At 35.0% G+C, this 16,382-nt stretch overlaps 1 protein-coding gene across 8 annotated transcripts in view; it reads left to right on the plus strand.

Moving 5' to 3' along the window:
- LOC106881306 (splicing regulator ARVCF) overlaps window positions 1-16,382 on the plus strand; it is a 339,837-nt gene that overhangs the window by 204,818 nt on the left and 118,637 nt on the right. For 6 of the 8 annotated variants that reach the window (XR_016242633.1, XM_089355327.1, XM_089355331.1 and 3 more), the window contains 2 exons: window positions 4,896-5,088; window positions 7,881-8,263. Coding sequence is in view for 7 of the 8 variants with exons in the window: in XM_089355327.1 (XP_089211453.1) it covers window positions 4,896-5,088; window positions 7,881-8,263 (576 nt within the window). In the remaining variant the exon portion in view is untranslated. The remainder of the gene's footprint in view (window positions 1-4,895; window positions 5,089-7,880; window positions 8,264-16,382) is intronic. The other 2 variants (XM_089355329.1, XM_052969696.2) reach the window with 1 other exon arrangement.

Below are 16,382 nucleotides of genomic sequence, written 5' to 3' on the forward strand. Positions count from 1 at the left end.
TACATTGAATTGGTGATGGTTGCCAATATTTATTTTGAAGGTGACAATTTGGCAGAAATAGTTAAATCTGTCAGACTAAAATGTCTTGAAGTATTCAGTTTTGTTTCTCTCTTCTTTCTCCATTCAAATCATGCCACACTAGATTTTGTCGTACAATTTTTCTTCTGGGGCCTATAAATAGCAATAATACACATGTTGTGGTTGGTTGCTTAATTTGTTTCCTGTATAAATTGGCCTTTTGTCTGCATCATCTTCATCTTTTAATGTCCACATTTTCCATGCTTGTGTGGGTCAGACAATTTGTTGTGGTAGATTTTCTGAGGCTGGATGCTCTTCTTGTTGTCAATTATCACCTGTTTCCAAGCTAAGTAATATTTCCCCATGGTTGGACTTGTTTTCATACAAGACTAAAAACAAAGGACACTACGTATAGGTCAGTGACCTTTGTTTACAATTGTTGTATGATAATACATACATATGCAACAGGCTTCTTTCAGTATTTGTCTACCAAATCCATATACGTGTTTCTGGTCAGCCTGGGACTATAGTAGAAGACACTTGCCCAAAGTGCCACACTGTTGGATTGAACCCAAAACCACATTATCAGCCATACTTGCACCTAATTTAAAATTGAAAACATAATGTTTTGATTGTTTAGTCTCACAATTACTGTGACTGTCAAATTGAAATTCATAAATATGTTAAATTTAGTAGTCATTTAGTCTACGAAAGAAATTGCTTCAGGTCCTATATCAAAATTATTAAGACCATTGAACCAATGTTTGTTAAACTAAAGCTAGTAAATATGTTAAATTTAGCAGTCGTCTAGTCTTACAAAAGACCTTGCTTCAGGTCCTACATCAAAATATCCCATTGATTTGGTTTTTTATATTTTCGACAGTTATGTCAACCAATCAAATTATTGAAAACTGTCTAGTATAATAGTTTAGTTTATTGGTGGTAACTTTATTCTTTTTTTCTTTTTCTGGTTTGTCATTGGACTGTGGCCAAGCTGGGGCATCACTTCCAGGAGTCTTGATCAATCTTATCAGTCTCCTTTTGTTGAGCTTTGTTTGTTGCAAACGATTTATTGAATAGTACTGAGTCATAGTGTTGACATAGAGAATGTGATTCAACAGTGTCTGTACTAGTAAACCAAAACACAACACAAACGTACACAGGTGTATGTGTGTATGAGAGAAAGAGAGAGTACAACCAAATTATGGACTGTATGTGAAATTTATGCTTTTCTGCTTTTTATTCTCTGTCTCACATACACACACACACACACACACACACACACACAGTCCAATCAATACCAGCATGGGGATCAGATGTTAAATGATGCTAATATTTATGCCAAATGATTTAGGAGTTTGCATTGTAAACTTGAAGTTCTTGGTACCAGCTCTCTACATGGAATCTTGGCTAAATCATTTACCTTCGCCTCAGACCAGTCACTAATTGGTGGGAACCACATTGAAACTGTTAGTTGAATGTAGTTGAATAAAATTTAAAATATGCATTTTTGTTCTGTGTGTGTGTGTTGAAGTGACAGGCTTCCACACAGTATCTGTCCATCAAAAATTAGTCACAAGGCACTACTCAGTCCCAAGCTTCAAGACATTTCCCAAAGATACTCTACAGTAGGACTGAACCATATGTCATAATGCTGTGAAGCCAGCTTCTTAAGTACAGTCATACCTAAACCTTTGATTATAATGGGATTTTTTTCTTTCCTTCTACAAATACTTTGAAAAACATTCTCTAAAAGGTTGTTTTTTTATTGTGTGTAAATGTTTCATTTCTCAAGATTTTCATTTGATTCAATCTGTATCACCAAAGTATAAATTTAATTTATCGTCTATCTAAATTTTCTTAAAACACCTTGTCATCCTATAAAGGAATATCAGTGTGTATTCTTTGTAATTCCACTTCCATGCACAGATAAAATCATCATCAGAATTGATGTTACCAATATTCTCATTCCATTACCACTTTTCTTTGAACTATTTTTTAGAATAGTTTTCTATTTAATTTTTTATTCCCCTTCTATTTTTATCTAACTGCTTCTGAAACTTGTTTCAGGACTGTTTAACAAACAGATTGTTTGTTTTTTGTTTTTTTTTTAATTTAAAGCTATTTAATTTGATTTTCATAACATAAAAATTATTTATTAATTCTAAGCTAATGTTTTGAGTCCTCACAGATATATTTCAAACCTTTTGATATACCAACCTGCCTGAGCCTGTCTCTGCTAGTTTTGTGATAGAAATTTCATGTTTTAGAGTAATCAAGATTTAAAACCTGCCATCAAAATTCCATGTTGTTAATTTATGTTCCAAGCATCAGCTTAATATGGCAGTTATTTTACTAAATGTTTTATTATTTTGTGAATCAATCAAAACAAAGATAGGTGCAGGTGTGGTGTGTGGTAAGAAGTTTGTTTTTCAATTCCACTGTGTGGCAGCTTAGGCAAGAACCTTCTACTGTATCCCTAGGTTGACCAAAAACTTGTGCATGGATTTGGTAAATGGAAACTGAAAGAAGCCCATCTTCTGTTTGTGTATATATATATATGTGTGTGTGTGTATATATACACAAATAAACGAACGCAATTCTTCCATGTGATCAGCTTGAAAAATTAAGATATTAAGATATTTTTCTTAACATGAAGCCTCTGGTAGCCTTAATACACAAATAAAGAAATTTTATCCACCAATGCAGTGTTGAGCACTGATTCTTGTCATTCGACATTTACATATATAAATAAAAGACAAAGGAATAAATGATTATCTTATGAACTTCATTAGCTTACAGTTGTTTCTCCTAAGATGCAGTGGACTCATAGTTGGGTGCTTGAATAACACCTTATAGCCTCATTGGAGGTTCCATGTTCGGGGCTCTGATGAAGTCATAAGGTATCACTCAAGATCTCAACTGAGTCCACTGCACCTTATATGAACTTCATTAGTTTACAGCTGTTTCTGCAACAGCTGTAAACTAATGAAGTTCATAGAATAATCGTTTATTCCTTTGTCTTCTCATTTTCTTATTACCATTCTGTACTTGACTAACACTTCATTCTGAAGCATATGTATATTGAGTTCTACACCAGGTTATTAGTATCGCAATGCCTTAGTTATATATATATATATATATATATATATATATATATGCACACACACACACACACACACACACACACATTTGTGTGTGTTTCCTTTACATCATGTGTTAGTTGTAAGCAAATGTCACTAGTATGGAAAGTAGATATTAAGATGATGATGAAGAATAATGTATTTCAGCAGAAATTTTGGGTATTGAATTAGCTGATTGTCATAAAGTGAATTATCGTATTGTTCTTAACACTTACATTAAGGATAACATTAAAAATGTATTGGTTTGATAGTTTATATCATCATATTGTCATCGTCATCATTTTAACATTCACTCTTCCATGAGTCAGGCAAAATTCATTGAGGTAGATTCTCTTTCGGCCAGATGCCCTTTGTTGTTGCCAACCCTCACTTGTTTCCAAGCAAGTTATTATTTTCCCATGACAGATGTTTTCACAGAAGATTGAAAGCAAATATCATGGCCTTTATGACGGTGACACTTGTTAACAATAATTGCACAATGTCAAGATGAGGAAGTACAAATATACATACACACATGCACACGCATACAATAGTCTTCTTTCTGTTTCTACTTAGAAGCCTTTAGTTAGCCTGGGGCTCTAGTAAAAGACCAACTGACCAAGGTACTATACATGTGTGTGTGTGTGTGTGTGTGTACACTCATGTGTATGTAGGTGTTGTGTTTCCTTGTCTTGACATGACAGAATGGTTATAAATGAGAACATTACCATCATACAAGCAGGGTGCCTTGTTTGTAACCTTACATGGAAACCTGTCTGGCCACAGGGGAATATTACCTTGCTTGGAAATAGATGAGGATTGGTGGCAAGGAGGGCATCTGACCATGAAAATCTGCCTCAATGAAGTCCATCTGCAAGCACAGAATAGTGGTCATTAAAACAATGATGATGATACTGAGCTTATTGAAATATTTGTCTATTCTTGTACTGAAACATTTACCCATGAATTCAATCAATAGACATTTTATAACTATTCTGTGATCTAAAAACAAGGACACACACACTTACATACATTTTTGGAAGCTAAACATGTGAGGGTGTTACTTGCATTTTTTTGTTTTGTTTTAAATGTCACTCATTCATTTCTCATAACTGCAAATAAATAATGTATTACATTATTGTATCACAAACACTACATTGTAGATACTTGAAGCAAACTAGAAATTTATAAAGTCCTGCTCTAATGCAGTAATTCATATTGTGTTCTCATTGTTTAGCTCTCTGCAATCTAGCTTGTTGATCCTGCTTTGGTATCTTTGACTGGGACTTCTAGTTTATACCAAAATTATCATATTGTGCCATCATGCACAGTTAAAACACTCTAAGGCAGTATGATAATGATGATGGTCATCATCATTTAATGTCTGTTTTCCATGCTGGCATGGATTGCACAGTTTGACAGGAGCTGTCCAAACTCCAATTGTCTGTTTCGGCATGTTTTCTATGGCTGGATGCCCTTCTTAACAACAACCATTTTACAGTGTGCGCTGGGTGTTTTTTATGTGCCACCAGCATGGGTGCATTTACATAGCACCAACACAAGTGCATTTTTCTTGGCACCAACTGGCTCATCTTGTAATAGGCATGATTTCTGCTGTCATTCTACAAATTTATTTGCTCAATAATTTATGGATTTCCAATTCTCTCATAACTAGCCATCTGATATCTCTATAAGAGCCATGTGTGTGTTGTGTGTATAAAAATATAAATCTTATACTTTTTATTTTCATTACAGGGAAATGGATTATGGTTATGAAGCCGACACGCATTCAGATAACCCTGACCAGTATTACGCTACTGTTGCTCCGACCTTAGCAAATATGCCTAGCAATGCATCTTTTGACCAATACAGTGACCATTCACTTGCTTCTTCACACTTATCACTCCAAAATGCTGGTGTATACAAGGCAAGAGCTGCCCCAACACAGGTAAAATGCTCACCTTTTATTTTCCCCCCATTATGTTGATTTTATTTAACCCTTTAACCATATCAGCTGCATCCAATCTCTCACACCTACCCTACAACGTCATTCTAAAAATATAAACAACCACATCATCAAAATGTTGAATGCATGAATAATTGCAAACAATGTTAATAAATAAGAATTACATTTGACAGAGGAATCTGAATGCTAAAAGGTTAAAATTATTACATGAAATACAAGATTGCACTGTTCTTTTGATTAGCTCTATTTTATTATGTTTATGTTGTAGTCATGCTTACAGAGATTAAACAGCTTTTCAAATTCAGATACTATCATGTAACTAAATTATATCAATTTTATGATTGTTGAGAAGAATGAAAAGGTTAAAAGCAATTAAAATCAAGATTACATCAAGTATATAATTCTCTGGGTGAAAGTGCTTATTCTGAAATGGAAGGACAAAATTGAAACTTAATAATGAGACAAAATACAGATGTTCAGAAGAGCAAAACCAGTTTAAGTTGTTAAAATACTAAGGTCTTTATGCGTAATTGCTTAACCAAAACAGCGTTGTTATACTTTTGCTTATTCTTGTTTCATGTTTTGTTGTTGTACAGAAGTAAATGAAATTATAATTCAGATTATAAGCGGGAAGAAACAGGCAAATAATCAATTATGATTGTCAACATTAATGATAACCAATAGGGTTATGTCTAATCAATATAAAAACACTTTGGGTGTTGTTTATAGTACTATTAATGACACCAATTATTTCATATCATTGCAACTAAATAGTCTTTCTATTAAAAGGAAATTGAAGTGTTTTAAAGAGAATTAAAAAAACAAACAAGTGCTATTATTATGGTCCAATCCATGAAACTGTTCTTTATGAACTACTGTAATCAGCTAGATGGACATGGGTGGTGGTCAGCTGTTAGACTCCCTCTTTTATTGTAGCTGCCTCTCTTATTCAGTATATACATAATTTATGAGTGTGTGTGTGAATATCATCATCATTGAATGTCTATTTTCCATTTTGAGTTGGATGGTTTGACAAGAGCTAGCAAGGTGGAGGGCTGCACCAGGCTCTAGTCATCTTTTCTGGCAGGGTTTCTATAGCTGGTCACCCTTCCTAATACCAACCACTTTACATAGTGGGTGCTTTCTACATAGAACCAGCACCTACACAAAGACACACATGCACGCATATGTATAGATATACATACATATACGTAAACAATGTACCACAATGATTTGCTAACTCCATTCTTCAATACTTGTGATTATACATATTCTATGAATATTTTGCAGATTTTTAGATAACTGGAGTGGTAGCACAGAAAAGCTTCCCATTTTTCAGTTCTTAGATAGCCAATAACTATAGAAATGCTTCATGTGATAAACACTAGGGTTATATATCTCAGTTCACTTATGTATGAAGGGGTACTGAAAAGTTCCTGGTTTTAAGGGTATTGCAAAAGGCCTGGTTGGCGACCTACCCTTCTAAGTTCTTTCACAGGGCTTAGAAAAACTGAAGCACCACTGCAATTAGTGTGCGAATCTGAGAGGGGAATATGTTAGATAAAATCATAATTAACTGATCCTCCTCTATTTTCTTTTACCAAAAGCCAGGAACTTTTCAGCATCACCCTTGTACATAACCCCACCTCCTCAAAAAAAAAAAAAAGAAAAACAAAAGGTTGGTTGAATTATATTTTATTTTGTTGGGTGAATAGGTTACCTAACAATTCAACAATGTTGTTGACACAGATATTATTTGCATATTGCGTCTATTCATCACAAGTTCATCACAATCCTTTTCTACTCTAGGCACAAGGCCCAAATGTTTGGGAGCAGGGAGTCAATAAGATCGACTCCAGTACGCAACTGGTGCTTAATTTATCGATCCCAAAAGGATGAAAGGCAAAGTCAACCTCAGCGGAATTTGAATGCAAAACGTAAAGACAGACAAAATACCGCTATGCATTTCGCCCGGCATGCTAACATTTCTGCCAGCTCACTGCCTTACAAGTTCATCACAATCAACACATCTCTCTTGCTCTTATCATCCTTGTTGTGCCCACCTTCCAGCACTAACCACTGTGCCTAGTTCTTCCTTCTTCAAACAATGTTTTTCTGGAACACTCGCTGCTCATGCCTTCCCCTGCAGATATTCAGTTGCAATAGTTCGAAAAGAACATTAATGGCTTTGGTTTTTCTTGTTTTGAAGGGTTTGCAAAGCTCATGGACCTTGCCTCTTTCTCAAGATTCAGTAAACTGGAAAACACAAAAAGAGAGAGAGAGATAAAAAGAATAGAATAGAAAAGAAGACTTGAAGATATTTATTGAATGGTTGCAAGCATAGCTGTGTGATTTGCTTCCCACCCATGTGATTGGGAGTTCAGTCCCACTGCTTGGCACCTTCAGCAAGTGTCTTCTACCATAGCTCTAGGATGACAAGAGCCGTGTGTGTGTCTGTGATTGCCTCCTTATTTTGTTATCACATAATAGTTGTAGGTGTGTGTTGCCATCACACAAGCTTTACCAGTTGTTTCCAGTCTTCCATGGAAACATGTCCAGTTGTGGGGATATATTCAAAATTTGAAATTGCGAAGCTACTGGATGATTTATTGTCAGAAGAATGTCAACTAAGTTGCTGTTTGCAGCGAGGAATGTAAACAGCCTCATAGACACTAGACCATTATTTACATAAATTTTATATAAGTATGTGTATATATACACACACGTATGTGTGTGTGTATGTATGTATTCTAAACTATATTTTCTTTTTGCAGGCTCCAAGAAAAGTAATAAATCCTCCAGAATTACCACAAGCTGCCAGGAGTTCAATTTCTTCGCTTCCACAAGAACATTTAGATGATGGATATAATCGGTACACTGCTCGTGTTAGAGGCATGGAACTTATGGCTCCAGACAGTCGGAGCTCTCCCCGTCCACAGATGGCATCCAACCGAGCAGGATCAGTGACGCCAACCAGGTCAAATATTTACCATCTTCCAAATCACCCCATTCCTCAAAGCTTAAAATCTAAGCAAATTCTTGGAAACCCCAAGGCTGCAACTTCCATGACCATAGTACCTCCTCACAGACAGAATCCAGGCCCTTGTTCCACATTTTATGCTCCTCAACGTCATATAGTACATTCTAAATGGTCTAGGTATAATATTTCTTTAAAGTTGGCATGGAATCTGTGCATGAAATCTGTGCATGTGTTAACTCAGCAGCTTATCGATCATTTAACCTGCATGAAAACTCATCACTGATGTTCACAGTTCGTCAGTCAAAATTTTAGTTTATTGGAAGTTAGTAAACCTTGTTTAACCTCTTAGCTTTAAAATTTGCCAAATCAGGCTTCCATAAATAATAATCCCGAATTAATTAAAATATGCCATAGTCAGCCATCTTGATTGATATATTTAGCTTTGATTATTAGCTGTAAAACTCACCAGCACCACTTGTTAGCTCATAGAGGATATCAAATTTATCTCAGTTTCATCAATTTTATGTGAATCTATCAGCATATTTCAGCATCATTAATTAATACTATCATTACTAACTGGTTGGTTATATTCTGTTCCATAGGTTTAACCTGTTGGTAATTATAATTTAGATTCAAGGATAAAATAGTTAAATCTATTGTGTTGTATATTTCCTCATTTGTTAATTGGGTACTTTTGGAATGTTCTTGAAATTTTATTCAGATAACTCGAAATGTTTGGGTTGCATAATAAGACAAATAAAATAGTTTAGCTTCTTCTCTACCATCTCTCTAGTTCTGTCTCAAGAGGCGATAAATTTCAACTGAATATTAGACTCGTTGGTGATAAGAATTATTTCCCAGTACTTGAATTGATGTGAGTGTTTGAAATATTCCTTGTGATTTATTACATGTAGCTGTATGTTAATGCATCTTTGGCATTAGTAAGGAGCCTAGCAAGTATACATATTTTGTGCTCTCTCTTTATTTTTGTTTTTTTATCTGTCTCTTTCTTTCTCTCTCTCTCTCTCTCCCCCCCTCCTCACATATAAGCACACATCCTCATCTACACTTTTTATTTGTTTATTTTGAAGAGGAAATTCAGTAGTTACTCTGGCCCCCCAAATCTTTTACATAATGTTTGTCAAACTCTAAACATATTGAATAGACTTTTCCCTCTTGTTTTTAAATTTTCTTGGACATATTATTTTTGAGGATATGCTCTGGTCCTTCTCATCATTAGCGTATCTGTACCTACCCATTTATGATATAAGAATAGCATTGCATCTCCTTCAGCTCAATCCTTCTCACTGCCCTTATCACTCTGACTCTTTCTCATTAATTCCCTGTAACTACTTTTCCTTTTTCTTCCTATTACCCACTTACCTTTCTTCCACACATCATTTTATCTCCTCTATATATAACTTCATCTCAACCCTTAGCACTTCATCTCAACCCTTATCACATTCTCTCTCACTAATACCTACTGGCACTACTGTGCACTTCCCCCAACCTGCCCCTTATCTTGGGTCCTGGTAAACCTTCAACCTATCTTAGCACATTCTTTAGTCCACATGTAAAGTATGTAACCTAATCAAAGAACACAGAAAAGTTGCATAATGCCAAAATGTGTATAAATACATTCTCACTCATTTTCTATGCAATTTCCATCAGTTGAACAGTTGTAGAAATTTAGATATTCTAAAAGTATTGATACTTTCAAGAAATTATTAATCAGTTATTTTCCCCAAGTTGTTGTTTGTCAGTAGTGAAGTTGATAAAGTATGTACATTGATAAGTTGATTAGTTTTTATTTGTTTATTTTTTTTTTATATTTTCCTCAACAATATCATTTGCTGATAGTTGGAGTCAACCAACTATCAGTAGATAGTTGACATGCATCATAGTCTTATGTCTGTATCCCCAGTAGTTCTTCATCCTTATTCATTTAACCCATTAAAGGATCTTACTTAATATATTTGTTGAGTCGATAATGGTTTTGATTCAAGTCTTTTGCTAGACCCATGACCTTCAGTCACTCACTGGTTTTCTGACAGGCTGTGGTCATATGCAGTAATCCATTTGTTGTTTGCCAATTTAATCTCTCTGCTCAAAACATTGCTCTGATCTCTTGTATGTGAACAGGATGTAATCCAAATGAGAGAAGCAATATGCCATGCACTAGTAGACACAATACATTATTAGTGGTATGGTTTTTATAACTTTACCTTCAGCATTTTATTCTGTTATAAAAGCACTTAGTCTGGCTTAAGTGAATTGTAAGAAAGAGTGCAAGTTTCAGATTGACTGTGTTCCTATTTGATTCTCATCCCTTTACCAACTTATGCCAAATAACAAACAATGGATTAAGACACTTTTCAAAAAATGTATATGTCAGGCACAAGCATAGCTGTGTGGTGAAAAAGTTTGCTTTCTATCCATGAGGTTTTAGGTTCAGTACCTCTGCATGGAACCCTTTGCTATAATGTTTGGACTGACTGAAATCTTGTGAGTGAATTTCATAGATGGAAACTGAAAGCAGCTCATCATGTATATGTCAGTGTGTTCGTTTAGATTTGCATTATTCAGAAGTTGCATGCTAGGTGTGACGTGGTTGTCACATCTGTTAAATCATCTTTTCACTTCATCTCTTTGAAGTTGTGTGAAATAAAAGCTCTCTTAATTTAAAAAAAAAAAAAAAAGAAGCAGAATCAACCTTGGTGGCATTTGAACTCCAAACGTAAAGAGTTGGAAGAAATGCTGTTAGACATTTTGTCCAGCCTGCTAACAATTCTGCCAGCTCACTACCTTATACCCTTATTCATCCATGTGTGTGTGTATACACACACACACACACACACACACACACACACACACACATATAGAAAGAGAGAGAGAGGTACATATATGACAAGCTTCTTTTATTTTTTTTTTCTTACCTGACCCACCCTCTAGGCTTTGGTCGATACTTGCCAAAGGTGGGACTGAACCTGAGATCACATAGTTGTGAAGCAGATTTCTAAACCACACAACCATGACTGCACTTCTAGGCTTTGGTCAATTTAGGTCTATGCAAGAAGACAAAAAAGGTAGCAAACCTCTCTAAAAGATCCTGTATTCCCCGCACGGAATTCCATAATTCAAAGCCTATTTTGCCATCGATTTCCATGTTAGATCAAAGTCCATGAATATCGAGAGTCGATGGGGAAAATATGTTTTGCGTTATAGAATTCCATTTGCCGGGACACACCACTTCCATAATACAGGGAGATGCCTGTAGTTGCTAAATTGTTGCAAAATAACAAAAAAAATCTGCCTTTAGAATGCTGATTAAGCAATTGAGAAAAGTCCGTTCTTACACCCACCCACACATACTCATATTTAAATCTCATTCATCTCACATCTTAGTGATTCTAAATAAAGCAAGGAAACCTTGATTCATGGAAATGAAACTACTATAAACGGCATTTTCCTTTCATTTTCTGTTGCTGTCTCTCTCTTTCTGACATTCTCTCTTCTCTTTGTCTCAGTCTTGCTTTCTCTCTCTCTTTCTCTCCTCTCTCTTCTTGTCCCTCTCTTCTCTCTCTTTCTCTCCTCTCTCTTCTTGTCCCTCTCTTCTCTCTCTTTCCCTCTTAAGTTCAGATGTCCTTAACTTCATATAATTCTTTAACCATGTCTCAATTGTTCTGTTGTATTTCTCATAACACTACCACCATCTATACTACCTGCTTCATAATCTTTCTTTCCATTTCATGTAGCTCAGTTTATTGCTTGTTCCACTTGACTGACTGACCAAAATATAATAATAATAATAATAATAAATGATGTCTAATAATGTTTATGTTTAAAAATTTTTTTTTAAATGCTGTTACTTTTATTGTTGTTTATTTGCTTCACAGAAATGTTCACCTTTGTCTGGATGTTGTACTAATTAACAGTTAGAGTGGGTGGGCCCCTAATCGCTTTGAACTTTTATTATGCGAAGCTGTTTACATGTTATTTATTGTAACAACAATTCCAGAGTACTCTCATCACACCAATTTACTTCAGATTACTGCATGAATAATAGCCTAGAGATGTGATTTAAGACATCCATGATGCTCATGCACTCAAAAATATACACGCCCACAAAAATATTGGAAGAACGACAGTAATAATTATAATAATAATAATGATGATGATGATAATTATAATAGTGATTTCTTTCAGAACAAAAGCAGCATCTAGAAAGGGAGGAGAAGTAGAGTAAATTGATTCAACTCTAGGTACTGTGTACACTAGATGGTGTCACATTTCTAGTCTAGAACTTTGTCGTCTAAACCATTTCCACTATCATAACAACAATGGTTTCAAATTTTGGCACAGGGCCAGCAGTATTTGAGGGAAGGGGGCTAGTCTATTACATTGTCCTCAATACTTGACTGGTACTTATTTTATCAACCCACAAAAGGATGAAAGACAAAACCAACCTTAGTGGAATTTGAACTCAGAACATAAAGACAAGATGAAATTGTTCTGAGAACTTGAAGTGCTTTGACCAAATGTCAATGATTGATATTTTTGGCATTAAGCTAATATATTGAGCAGGAAGGGGAATAAAGTGAGATGAGATTGATCCCAACAGATTCAGAAGAGTGAATTGTAAATTTCAGCCTATTGAGATTTGAATTCTAAGTGTGAAGCAATATAGCTAAACACCACAAGACACATAATGTGGTACTTTTTGGTTTTATGTCTACAATAACATCAGGTTAGAATCAATTTCATGTCTTTTTTGTCGAGCATATTATTATTCCAGCCAATTCTTAGAAATGATAGTAGTAATAATATTAATAATCCTTTCTGTTATAGGCACAAGGCCTGAAATCTTGGGGGAAGGAACTAGTTCATTACATTGACCCCCCTGTGTTTCATTTGTACTTAATTTATCAACCTTGAAAGGATGAAAGGCAAAGTCGACCTTGGTGGAATTTGAACTTAGAAAATAAAGACAGACAAAATACTGCTAAGCATTTTGCCCAGAATGCTAACTATTCTGCCACATTGCTGCCTTAGTAATAATGTTAGTATTATTGATTTCAAACTTTGGCACAAAGCCAGCAGTTTTGGGGGAGAGGTAAGGTGATTACATCAACCCCAGTGCTTAACTGGTACTTATTTTATTGACACTGAAAGGATGAAAGGCAAAGTCAACCATGGCAGAATTTGAACTTGGAATGCAAAGACAGATGAAATACTGCTAAGCATTTTGCCCAGCTTGCTAACGATTCTGCCAGCTCACTGCCTTAGTAGTAATTTTAATAATATTAACATGGCATGTAAAAAGTACCATTCGAGCATGCATTGCTGTCAGTACCGCCTAACTGGCTTCCGTGCCAATGGTATGTAAAAAGCGCCATTCAAGCATGGTCGATGCCAGTACTGCCTGATTGGCCTTCATGCCGGTAGCACATAAAAAGCACCCATTACACTTTCAGAGTAGTTGGTGTTAGGAAGAGCATCCAGCTGTAGAAACCTTGCCAGATCAGATTGGAGCCTGGTACTGCCTTCTAGCTTACCAGTCCTCAGTTAAACCATCCAACACATGCCAGCATGGAAAGCAAATGTTAAACGACGATGATGATGAGTGTTTCAGAAATGTTGATATTCTATGCTTTTCACCTCTTCAACAAAATTGTGATACTGTTGACATTATGACTGGTCATTCTATGCTTTCAAAGACCATTGGAATTTTTTTTTTTTTTTTTTTCAAGAGCAGCATCATCCAGTTGTAAAATCCTGCCTTAATAACTCTCTGCTTAACCACTGATGGCTTGATCTCTTTTTCCAGTCTAACTAAGTAGCCTGGAATTGTTTGAATCCCAAATTACCGACAAATAGATGTGTGTGTACATATACATACATAAAATGATCATTTCAGATGCACTAAGATTTGCTAAATACTGTGTATTGCGGTTTATTTTTTCCACATTTCTAGTAAAAAAAAAATACCTTTTAATTTTCTCCAAACTCAAGACTATTCTGTAATTGCAGTTAAACCTTGTAGTAGTAGTAAAACAGTAATAATAATAATAATAATAATAATCAAGATAATAATAATGGAATTAATGTTTTTTGTTTTATAAGACTATGAAGACATTTATATGTGAATGCTAACAAATAATCCAGCCAACTGCATACTCAAAATTGCTTATGGTATTAATATATTAGTTGCTTAACAACATGCATTTCAAATTAGCTTATAGAATTTAGTTTTTATCCTTTTTCACATGACTTCTAGTTGGCTATATGCAACCTTCTTATTAGTTATTCAATTACATACACACACACACATATTGATAAACATGCATGTGTATATTTATTCATTTATTTATATATGTGTGTGTGTTGGTATGTATATATAAATGTGTGTAGGTATATAGATGGATGTGTATTTTGTTGTTTTAGAATTTTGTATTAGAGGTAATTTTCTGAATACCTCTCTACTGCACCCGCACTGTAATTGTTTTTATTTATATAAGACATTGCTGTGTGGTTAAGTTGTTAAACTGTTTACCATATGGTCATTAGTTCAAACCTTACCACTGTAGACATTTCACTTCAGCTATTCACAAAGTCCAAATTTGCAAGACACTTCCCACTGGGCCAAGGCAAACAGGATCCAAGAAGGTGTCTCTGTCTGCATGCAACCTCATAAACACCTAAAACAATTAGAAAAAGCATGGTACATATTAACATGTAATACATGCAATACCCATTTACAAGTCACAGCTGACTGTACTGAAATCCACTTACATAGCTTGACAACTTGTTTGGCAATCGTATGATGATTGTAAATGACCATCACCAACATACAAACAAAGCAATGTTGTTTACTTCCATGTCAGGCTATGGTGAAATATTACTTTGCTTGGAAACAGGTGAGAGTTGGCAACAGAAAGGGCATACTTCAACAAATCACAATCTAACCCATGCAAAAATAGGAAAGTGAGCATTAAATGGCGATCATTATTTAGTATCCATTTCAGTTGATAATTAAAACTGCCTGGAAAAATTTCATGATCAGTGCCATGAAAATGCTAAATTTTACACATCTAAGAAGTTGAAAACTGTCATCATAAAAAGATGTGCATGTGTGTGCCATTACCATCATTTTGTGTCCTCTTTCCACATTAGCATGGATTGGACAATTTGAGAGGATCTTTCAAACCAGAGAACTATGTCTTATTCTAGCATCTCAGTTTTGGATGTTTCCTTAACTGGGCACACTTTATCATAACAGTCACTATAGAGGTTGACTTACCCCATCTAATATCTGCCAACTTGTGTCAGTTAGTTTACATTCTCATAATTTAGTAGGTTGGCAAAGCCAGCTGATAGAATAAACTTCAGATTTTAGAAAATAAGCGCTAATGTCAGTTTGTTTGATGAAACCCTTCAAGGCCACACTACAGCATGGCTGCAGTCCAGTGAATGAAACAAGCAAAAGATAATTTATATATATATATATATATATATATATATATATATATATATATATATATATATATATATATATATATATATGCAGGCATGGCTGTGTGGGAAGAAGCCTGCTTCCCAACCACATGACTCCAAGTTCAGTCCCACTGTGTGGCATCTTGGGCAAGTGCCTTCTGTTATAGCCCTGGGCCAACCAAAGCCTTGTAAGTGGATTTGGTTGATGGAAACTGAAAGAAGCCTATCATATATATATATATGTGTGTGTGCGTGTGTGTGTATGCCTTTGTGCCAGTGTTTATTCCCCACCTTCACTGCTTGACAACTAGCGTTGGTATGTTTACATCCCCATAACTTAGCAGTTCGGCAAAAGAGTCTGATAGAATAAGTACTAGACTTTAAAAAAATTAATCCTGAGGTCAATTTGTTCGACTAAAACCCTTCAAGGTGGTGCTCCAGCATGGTTGCAGTCAAACGACTGAAACAAATAAGAGAATACACACACTCACAGTTTCTTAGATCATTTATTTACATTGAGCTTTACCTAGTTTCCATATGCCTTATATGGAGGAAATTTGAAATTTCCTTGTTTATAAATATAGATGTCAAAGAAATGTATTACTGTTGTCGTCATCATCGCCGTCATCATCATCATCATTTTCATCATCATCATCATATTTATTCTGTTGTAATAACTTGTTGGTTTCCATTAGATAGTGTTAGAGGTTAGACTGGTTGTTAAAAGAAAAAAATATACAGAATACCTCGGCAAACATCGGGGAGTTTTGTATTTATTTATTTATTTATTTATTTATTTATT

The sequence above is a fragment of the Octopus bimaculoides genome, chromosome 7, assembly GCF_046866305.1.
Source record: "Octopus bimaculoides isolate indiv1 chromosome 7, ASM4686630v1, whole genome shotgun sequence".
Lineage (NCBI taxonomy): Eukaryota > Metazoa > Mollusca > Cephalopoda > Octopoda > Octopodidae > Octopus > Octopus bimaculoides.